This window comes from Myotis davidii, unplaced genomic scaffold (assembly GCF_000327345.1).
Source record: "Myotis davidii unplaced genomic scaffold, ASM32734v1 scaffold543, whole genome shotgun sequence".
NCBI lineage: Eukaryota > Metazoa > Chordata > Mammalia > Chiroptera > Vespertilionidae > Myotis > Myotis davidii.
The window spans coordinates 388307-398928 of NW_006294117.1; the positions used below are offsets into that span (position 1 = coordinate 388307).

General features: G+C 46.3%; 2 protein-coding genes across 2 annotated transcripts in view; one reads left to right on the forward strand and one right to left on the reverse strand.

Moving 5' to 3' along the window:
* GCDH (glutaryl-CoA dehydrogenase) overlaps nucleotides 1-2050 on the forward strand; it is a gene marked incomplete at its 5' end in the record, with an annotated part of 5824 nt that extends 3774 nt beyond the window's left edge. Inside the window, 2 exons of the mRNA XM_015566882.1 lie at nucleotides 46-206; nucleotides 1471-2050. Of these exons, the coding sequence (XP_015422368.1) occupies nucleotides 46-206; nucleotides 1471-1544 (235 nt within the window). The remainder of the gene's footprint in view (nucleotides 1-45; nucleotides 207-1470) is intronic.
* Nucleotides 2051-2402: 352 nt separating this feature from the next.
* SYCE2 (synaptonemal complex central element protein 2) lies at nucleotides 2403-4479 on the reverse strand. Its single transcript, XM_015566871.1, has 2 exons — nucleotides 3957-4479; nucleotides 2403-2652 (listed from the first exon to the last, which is right to left on the reverse strand). The coding sequence occupies exons 1-2, from the start codon at nucleotides 4233-4235 to the stop codon at nucleotides 2449-2451; spliced, it is 483 nt and encodes a 160-aa protein (XP_015422357.1). The 5' UTR covers nucleotides 4236-4479; the 3' UTR covers nucleotides 2403-2448.
* Between the last annotated feature and the right edge of the window lie 6143 nt (nucleotides 4480-10622).

A 10622-nucleotide genomic window follows, 5' to 3' on the forward strand; every position in this document is an offset into this window, starting at 1 on the left:
AGCTCTTTGTAATCAACACTTGTTACATATCTGTGTTGCTTCCAGGGCCACTCCGGAAATGGTCTCCCTGCTAAAGAGGAATAACTGTGGGAAGGCCCTGGACATCGCCCGCCAGGCCCGAGACATGCTGGGGGGAAATGGGATTTCTGATGAGTATCATGTGATCCGGCATGCCATGAACCTGGAGGCCGTGAACACCTATGAAGGTGGGGCTGGATCCTTCAGGGAATGGGATGGTTGCAGTGGCCTCACTATCTGGGGAAGAGGGGCAGGGACAGCTGTCACCACTGGCAGCATGACATGAGGCAGCTCCCACCCTATATTTCTCATCTGAGTGGCTCACACTGGGACCTGGGATGTGAGGTGCTCGCTGACCTTTCTTTCATGTTGCTTGGAGGTGTTCCCAGGAGTTCTGATGGCTTTCTCAGGCAGCCCCAGAGTGGGGCATGATGCCTAGTGAGCTGGTGATGCAAAGGAGAATACACACAGGCCACTCCATGTTATGTTAAGAGAAAGAGAACCCTTTGCACTGTGGTGTTTCCAGCTGGCAAATGGATGTGATGCAAATGGGGTCTGGAACCCATGCCTCATGGGAAAACAGATGTGCAAAAAGTGGGACTGAGTCCTTGGAGGTGTAGGAGCTTCCTAGGCAGAGACAGTGAAATAGCTTCTGTGTGCTATTCTGGATGGGACATTCCACAGACTAAAAGAGGGAGGGGTGGGGGGATCCTACAGGTGGGAATGACCCTTAGGGTAAGAAGAAAGGGTCTTCAGATGATTTTATGAAGGGAAGGGAAGGGTCAGGTGTGCACTTTAGAAAGTAAACCATCATTTTGCTCCATATAAGGGAGACAGTAATCTTTGCCTTCTGACCCTGGAAGCTGAAGAGCAAATGAGAGCACTGAGGCATGTAAAGTGTTACCCAAACTCAAGGGCAGGTGGCAGCCTCAGGACAGAGCAGCTCAGCTGGGCAAACCATTAAGTGATGTTTGCTTTTGCATCCCTCCTGTGGATGAGAAAGGGTCTGATGTATGTTCAGAACCCATCAGAGCTCTCCACCCCCATGGAAGGAAGCATGGCTGGGTTGAAAATCAAATGTTTAATGAACTGTGCAGGGCTGGGGTGGGGGTAAATTTGCCACATGTTGGGGACACCAAATCTGGGCCCATGATGGTGGCTGGACTCCCTGCCTTTGGGTCTGGCACAAGCTTTTTGTTTTGTTTTTTCTAAGATGCATTATAGAACTGTGAAAAACAATTTCCTCAGTGTGGCCAGAATGGTGGCCTCTGAGCCTTCTCTTGGTGGCTGTCACTAAGAGGTAACTCTCTCAGGAGCTGTCAGCATTCGCCATCTTTATGGGCTTGTTCTTCTTCCAAAGTAGTAGCCTGGGGAGGGGAAATGAAGATTGACTTTAAAGGGACGTGGTAAGCTGTTAAGACACCAAACTGACTTTGTATTTATCTTGTCCAGGTACTCATGACATTCACGCTTTGATCCTCGGAAGGGCAATCACAGGGATCCAGGCATTCACAGCCGGCAAGTGAATACACTTCACCCAGGAGCCTGGATGGTACCGAACCCCTTCCCAGGGAGTGGCTGTGCTCTGCGCTTACTCAGGGAGGTGGCAGATGGAGCCAATTTTTATGTTGGGAGGTGAGAGACACTGATTTTTAAATTACAAAATTTCCCTTTTGAAGTCACTCATATGTGCTCCTTTATAAAGAAGACGGACTCTGTACCAAGTTTCTCAATCCAGTGGACCCCACTTAGCTTGGAACAGAAGCTTCTCTTGACAGGAAGCAGGGAAAAGAAAGAGAGTGACACAGAAGCAACCTCTGTGAGACCTGATCTGCTGTCTGACGGAGCAACCACCCTCCCTCTGAGTTTCCTGTGTACCCTCTGACCTTCCCATCTGGGGGATAAGTGCCTTATGCTGACGTTGGGGCAGAATGTGGGGGGGAGAATAATAGAGTCTGGGAGGGGGGCCATGGGGGTGAAAACTGGGGACATCTGTAATACTATAAAAAAAGAGCTGCGTGTCTGATCCTTAGTGTTGGGCCACATTTACTTGTAACCACTACACGAGTAGTCCTTTCAGTCACAGGGAAATGAACATGAGTGGGGGCTGGGAGTCACTCATGTGGGAATTTCTTGTGCCCCCACAGTGACCTGGCCCTTGCCTGCATCTTTGCCTCTGCTGTAATAAGTAAACCTGGTTAGGCACTGCTCAGGGCTGTGGGTGGAGGGGACTTTGTCCTTTCTATCATCACAGAGCTGGCCACACAGGAGTGGGAAATAACAGTGGGCTGGCTTCTCAGCTCCAACACCCCATGTTTACAGGAGAGTATGGCGCCACAGCGAGATGGCAGGAGCACCCAGTTCTGTTACATTTACTTTCATCTCAGCCCCTACAACTCCCCTCAGGCAGAGCCTCCTGTATGGGTGTAGTCATACCTCTGGCTGGCCACATAGGTCTTGGAAGTCTTTGTACACGGTCTCCACAGTGTGGCACACTTGTTTGAGCTCTGTTTCCAGATGGCCGATCTTTGTCATTTTCTGGGTGAACTCTTCAAGCTTTTCCTGAATGATCTTGTTGTGGTGATTATAAAGTTGATACATCCTCTCCTCTAGCTTCTCTGTCAGATCTGAAACCTTTTAAACAATATGACATGTTTTTGAAAAAATCAAACCAGAGGCATCATAAGACGTGTGTTTTAAGTGGCTCCCTAAGATTTCTGCAGTTTATTATTAAAAATTGGTAAAAAAAAAAAAAAAGGCTGGCCTGTATGGCTCTGTGGTTGAGCATCTACCTATGAACCAAGAGGTCACTGGTTCAATTCCAGTCAGGGCACATGCCCTAGTTGCGGGCTCAATCAATGATGTTTCTCTTTCATCAATGTTTCTTTTTAAAAATTATATTTGTATTGACTTCAGAGAGGAAGAGATAGAAACATCAATGATGAGAGAGAATTATTGCTCAGCTGTCTCCTGCACGCCCCCTACAGGGGATCGAGCCTGCAGCATGGGCATATGCCCTTGACTGGAATTGAACCTGGGACCCTTCAGTCCCGCGGGCTGACACTCTAGCCACTGAGTAAAACCAGCTAGGGCCAATGTTTCTATTTATCCCTCTCCCTTTATCTCTAAAATCAATAAAAAACATAGTTTTTAAAAATGGTCAAAAAACAACTCCAGTGAGTAGGAGTGAAAATTGCCTATATTAAGAAAAAAAATTTAAAGCAAGATGTCAAAATGATGTATACAGTATAGGCTCCACCAGGTTAAAAAGAAAGTACATAACAGACTAGAAGAAAATCTGCAACAAAGTAGCCTCTGGGTGGTGGGATCATAGGAATGTTTTTATATTTTTTTCTGCTATGTTATGCTCTATTTAATTTGCTATGTGTACTGGTAGAGATGGGAGGGGGCAAAAAAGGTGGGGAAAAGTCATCCTGTTGTCAAGAGATGTCCTACTCCTGAGATCCCGTGTGCATTCTGAAGAAGCATCAGGGATAATCATTAACACTGTACCTGAACATAACAGACATTGTTAGACATAAGCCCTGGTCATGTTGAGGGATCTCTACTCTGCCACCAAAGCCATTTGACTTCTGGAGGAAAAATGGTTGTGTTAACACAGACTATGCCTCAATCCTCTACTCCCAATAGCCATTAGTTCTGGTGTGTAATAAGGTGGCTGGGCTGTGGATGCAGCTAGACCTCAGTCTCATTCTGAAAAATTATTTCTAAACCTTACTTTTCCCATCTATAAAATGGGTCCATTCTTTGCAGAGCTGTTGGAAGGGTAAAATGAGGTACCAAATGCAAATTGCCTGGCACCATAACATACTCCGCAGTGGTTCATTCTCCTACCCTTCACCTTTTACATAAGGGCTTTCCCTGCCCCACCCACTGGGGTTTTGCAGTGTATGTGTGTGGGGGGGAAATCTTGTCACCTTGATCTTGAGGCTGTCCCTGAAGTTGGTCATGAGTGCATGGTCCTTCTGCCTGCTCTCATTGATGTTTTCGATCATCTCCTGGGCCCTCTTCCTCAGGATCTCAATGCTAGAGTCCAGAGATGAAAAGTAGGGTCCCGACTTCCCTTCCAGCATCATCAGCTGGCGATTGGCATTGGAGGTGGCGATAGAAGGGCTAGAAACCTGACTTCTGAAAGTATAGGAAACTGAGGTCAGCCCCAAATTCTCCCCAGAGTAGCTGACATGAATTAGCTCCATGGTGGGAGAAGAAACTGTTGTGTATCTCCCGTGGGTGATGCTTGGTTATTTCATGCACCACTCCTGCCCCGAGAGGCAGGGATGACATCCCTATTTTATAGCTAAGAAAACAGACCCAAAGGCACACACAAGGCCTGCCCAAATTTCCAGAACAAGAAAATCTGCCTGCCCCCGAAACACATAGTAATTTTATAACATCAACTTGCTGTTCTGAAATGAGCATCAATAATTCTATTTATAAATAGCATAGATCAGGGGTCCTCAAACTACGGCCCGCGGGCCACATGCAAATACAAATATTGTATTTGTTCCTGTTTTGTTTTTTTACTTCAAAATAAGATATGTGCAGTGTGCATAGGAATTTGTTCATAGTTTTTTTAAAAACTATAATCCAGCCCTCCAACAGTCTGAGGGACAGTGAACTGGCCCCCTGTTTAAAAAGTTTGAGGACCCCTGGTATAGATGCTTTCTTAGATGGATCTTCCTGTCACCAACCTGCTATATTCCTTTCTAAATCTTTTGGGTGATGTCTGCAGCCTGCAGTCCATCTGGGGTTTAGTGTACCTGCAGGACTCTGCTCCCACTAGATGAGGCAGCCAGTCAAGAATTATGTTAAAAGATTTTTTTAAATGCATAAAAAAATTTAGTTATGTTTGTACACTGTACACATAACTATAATAATCTTTTTTTTAAAATATATTTTATTGATTTTTTATAGAGAGGAAGGGAGAGAGATAGAGAGTTAGAAACATCGATGAGAGAGAAACATCGATCAGCTGCCTCCTGCACACCCCCTACTGGGGATGTGCCCGCAACCAAGGTACATGCCCTTGACCGGAATCGAACCTGGGACCTTTCAGTCCACAGGCCGACGCTCTATCCACTGAGCCAAACCGGCTTCGGCCATAACTATAATAATCTAATTCAATTAAATGTCATGTTAGTAAAATGGTAAAAAAGTGATGGCTGTCTAATAAAGCTAAATTGAATGAATAAAAGTGAGTCTAATTTTTAAAAAAATATTAAATCAGGTATAGGGAGACAACTATAGATTGGAACAAAGATCATAAAAATCTAGAAGGATCTTGCCAATGTGGCTCAGTGGTTGACCTATGAACCAGGAGGTCAAGGTTCAATTCCTGATCAGGGCATTTGCCTGGGTTGTGGGCCCGATTCCTCGTATGGAGCGTGCAAGAGGCAGTGGATCAATGATTCTCATTGATATTTCTATCCCTCTCTACCTATCCCTTCCTCTCTGAAAGCTATAAAAAATATATTTAAAATAAATAATGTTTTAAAATCTTGAAGGACTCTGTATACAGATCACTTTGTCATGGCTTGTAAGTTTTCATTCTTCTTTTAAAAATATATTTTTATTGATTTCAGAAAGGAAAGGAGAGGGAGAGACAGAAACATCAGTGATGAGAGAGAACCATTGATTAGCCACCTTCTGCACACCACCCACTGGGGATCGAGCCTGCAACCCAGGCCTGTGCCCTGACAGGGATTCAAACCTTAACCTCCTGGTTCATAGGTCAACATTCAACCATGCAGCCAAACTGGCTGGGCCACTCTTTAAAAACAAAATTGGAAATTGTAGGTAATACATTATTAATGAGGTGTATGGGGAAAAAAGTTGCAATCTGGTCAGCAGACTTATTAATGTTTTAAATTAAGATAAAGTGTTTAAGCCCTGGCCAGTGTGGCTCAGTTGGTTGGGGGTCGTCCCATGCACTGAAAGGTTTCTGGTTCCATTTCCCTGTCAGGGCTCACACCTGGTTTGCAGGCTCCATCTCTGGTAGGGGGTGTGTAGAAGGCAGCCAAGAGGCAGCAGATCTATGTTTCATTCTCACATTGATATTTCTTTTTGTCTCCCTCCCCTTCCTCTCTAAAAATCATTTTAAAATCTTTTTTAAGAAAGGTGAAATGTATAAGGCAAGCTTTATTTATTTATTTATTTACTTACTTATTTCATTTTTCTCTGCTTTATCTGCCAGCGCTTTCTATCTGCCAAGCACCTTGTCACTGCTTTGGGGCCTATCTGCTCATCATCTTTACCTCATAACTGAGGACACAGGCTCAACCTGGTTACTTTCTCAGGATTAACAGCTAGTCTGTGGCAGAGCTGGGTGTGGCACCCAGCTGGCCCAACCCATAGCCCATGTCCTGCTTCCTCCTGGGTCCTCAGTTTCTCTCTCTTTTTTAAAAAAATATATTTTATTGGTTTTTTACAGAGAGGAAGGGAGAGAGATAGAGAGTTAGAAACATCGATGAGAGGGAAACATCGATCAGCTGCCTCCTCCTGCACATCCCCCACTGGGGAAGTGCCCGCAACCCAGGTACATGCCCCTGACCAGAATCGAACCTGGGACCTTTCAGTCCGCAGGCTGACGCTCTATCCACTGAGCCAAACCTGTTTCGGCCTCAGTTTCTCTTTTATCCTTTGAGGTCCTCCCAATTCTGAGACTTGGAGGTGCCAGCCACCACAGGGATTCCTGAACATGCCAGTTCATACACAACTATAAAGTCTGCCCTGACTGGAAGCCAGTCACTGCTTACTTGGAATAATACATCTTAATTTTTAAAAAGTATTAATATTTTTTATTTCAGAGAGGAAGGGGGAGGTAGAGAGAGATAGAAACATCAATAATGAGAGAGAATAATTGATTGGCTGCCTCTTGCACGCCCCCTATTGGGGATTGAGCCCGCACCCAGGGCATGTGCCCTTGACCAGAATCAAACCCAGGACCCTTCAGTCCGCAGGCCGATGCTCTATCCATTGAGCCAAACCAGCTAGGGCAACATCTTGATTTTCTGATGCTTTCTTCATAAAACTATTTTTCTTGGCTTTTTCCTGACAGCCTGAGCTCTTCCTTTTGGCTGAGAAGTACAATGAAATCGAGGCCCACGGATCTAATGTGTCCTAGTCCTCGTGCATTCCTTGCCATATTGCGTCTTGCCTCTGTGTCTTTGTGCCTGCTCTCTGACTCAACCCATGAGACCTAGCCAGACCACTGCCTCCTTTCAGAAGCTGTCCAGGACCCCCGTACCTATCACTATGTTAGCTTGTCACTACTCACAGCTCTATCTCCCCAGAGAGATGGGTCCCGTTTATCTTTGCATTCCTAGCATCCAGCACATAGTAAATCCTCCACTGTTTGCTGAATGAATGAAGGACACCTTCTGTCAGACCTATTCCTCCCTCTTTTGGCGTCTCACAAAGCATGCAAGTTCAACAGCCTCCATGACAAGACACTGTGTCCAATGCATTTTAAGATGGGAATGCTGATATTTCTATAGCAAACATTTACATCAGCTAGAAAGCAACAGACCAACTAAAGCAGTGGTTCTCAACCTTCCTAATTCCACGACCCTTTAATACAGTTCCTCATGTTGTGGTGACCCCCTATTTCATTGTTACAAATTGAACATAATTAAAGCATAGTGATTAATCACAAAAACAATATGTAATTATATATGTGTTTTCCGATGGTCTTAGGCGACCCCTGTGAAAGGGTCATTTGACCCCCAAAGGGGTCGTGACTCACATGTTGAGAACCACTTAACTAAAGGCTCTGTGAGCATTCTTGTCTTGTTTACTAAGCAATTTACAACCTCCGAGCATACAATTAACTCTTCTTTGTTAAGGGGAGGTGAGGCAGAAGGACACAAGTTCAGATCTGTGACACAATGACATTTTAACATTCAGACTTTTGTAATATCTGGATGCACATGGAGAACACAGAATGCTTCTAAAAGGACAGCCGTGCTTTGCACAGTGGTGATGGAGCTGGGGTCATGGGTTCCAACACCTGGCTTTAACTTCGCTAAGATCTCAAACACTAGCTACCCTTCTGTTCTAAAATCCGGGCTCAATCACTTCATTCTCTGGCTGATGGTCTCAGCCCCTCTTCCCTTCTATTCCGTGCCACACCCACCTGCCAAAACCCCACCCTGGCTCTCTACAACCAACCGCTGTTTCCTCTCTCTTTCTCAAAATATTTTTATTGATTTCAGAGAGGAAGGGAGTGGGAGAGATAGAAACATCAATTATGAGAGAATCAGTGATCTGCTGCCTCCTGCATGCCCCCTACTGGGGATTGAGCCCACAACCCAGGGATGTGCCCTGACCAGGAATCGAACTGTGACTTCCTGGTTTATAGGTTGATGCTCAACCATTGAGCCACACTGGCCCAGCCAAGCCTGGTCTCTTTTCTCACACTCAGGAACCTGAGCCACACTGAGAAAATCATGACCTAATAAACAAGGTCACTGCAGAGTCCTGCTCTCCAGCCTTAGGGGGGTCCTCAGGGCCACTGGGTATCCTGTCTGTGTGCTGGTCATTCCTCCCATCAGCCATACCAAACCATCATTTTCCCATCTCTGACCCCACACTTGTCTCCCCTTCCCCTGAACAGATACAGAAACATGCAGGCCAATAACACCCTCCACTGTTCACACTGCCCTTCTTTTTTCCAAACTCCCAGCTGGGCAGACAGGCGAGTCATTCTGGGTTCCCAATCCCATGCCCTGTATCTCACCCTCTTGTGTATTTGTCTACTCCCTTTGGCTGGTCTTCCTTCCCACCCCCAGGACATGTCTCCTAGCATTTTAAAAACACCATAAACACATCCTCTCCCCTCAAACATCAGGTCTTCCTCAGCCAGTCACCTCCCTCTTTACTCCCCATCACCACCAAGATTCTAGAAAGTGATGCCAACGCTTTCTGAGCACACTTTCTCACCTTCCACTCGCTCTCAGCGCCCTGCAATAAGTTCTAAAATGAAGCAGCAGCTGCCTAAGTCCCCAGTGGTACCTGGCAGACACCTCCCTTGACTCTTGGCAGCAGCTGGTACTATTGACCATCCCCCCAACCCACCCCCATAATTCCTAACACCTGGTGTCCCCAAGCTCTGTCGTTGGCTTGGCCGTACTCTCTTCCCTTCACACCCTTGTACACACTCTTGCTCCAAAGACAGGCCCCACTCACATATATCTTCCCTGCTGACCTCTCCTGTCAACACCCCCAGACCCCAGCCTTCCTCTATGCACAACCTGTCATTCCCCAAAGGCCCACTTGTAGCTGAGTATGCCCCAGCAGTCCCTTCTCCCGAGTCCTGCATCTTCTAGAAAGTCTTCCCTGGCTGGTTATGTGCACACAGCACCTACAGTGTCACTGCCTGAACCTCAGCCTTCCCTCTGGCCTCATCCATCCTCATATCCCTACCTCCTCCTCATGGTAGGATTCATAAAGGTGTGTCAAATAAAAAAATGACTGGGGTTGCTTTCATTAACATCCATACTTCCATGTTTCCCTAACTTATCGTCCCCAGCCCACACTTCTCCCTGAGCTCCCAACCACGGGTGACAATGTACCAGCTACCTCCCAGCCCTCGCCATTGGGCTGTCCAGAGGCATCTCAAACTCCTCCACATTTGCATACCAACATCATCATCATTTTCCCCCCTTACCAAAGAAATCTGGTTCCCAAGCCAGAAACTTAGCAGTGAGCCTGGAGCTTGTCTTCTCTCAGTCCTTACATATCCTATCATGAAACCCTCTCATTTCCACCTCCTTCACCTCTCTCAAATTGATCTAGAGAACCCCCACCAGCCACAGGATCAAGTCTAAATTCCCTAACACAGCACCAAGGCCTTCCAGGACCCTGGGCCTCTCTTTTCAGCCTGACTCTTTTTAAAAATATATATATATATTATTGATTTTTTACAGAGAGGAAGGGAGAGGGAGAGTTAGAAACATTAATGAGAAACATCGATCAGCTGCCTCCTGCACACCTCCCACTGGGGATGTGCCTGCAGCCAAGGTACATGCCCTTGACTGGAATCGAACCTGGGACCCTTCAGTCTGAAGGCTGACACTCTATCCACTGAGCCAAACTGGTCAGGCACAGCCTGACTCTTTCTACACCCCACTCCCAGCAATTTGGAACTTTCCACAATTTCACCAAACACATTGGCCTTTACTTGAAATGACTTTCCCTTTCTGCAACTTTAGGAGGTAACACTCAGAGCGTCTGCTAGTGCACCCACACAGCACTTTAACTTACAGATCACAACACTCCCAGTTAATTCAGAGGTTTTTGATAGATCTTCCCTTCCCCCAACTGGTGGGCAGGGTATGATATAACCTGCAGCCCAGAAATACCTGAGTGACTAACCAGGTACCTTATATGGACTATACATTGGACCACCAATCCACACCTGCCAAATACCCTAAGCCCTTGTCCTATATGGACAATGCAGTAAGCCACCAATTAGTGTGCGCTGAGTACACTAAGCCCCCCACGCCTTCCCATTCCGCCCCTCAAAAGGCGTGCCCACCCCTGCACGTGTTGCTGTCTTCCCCTTGTGAGGCAGCCTGGCAGGT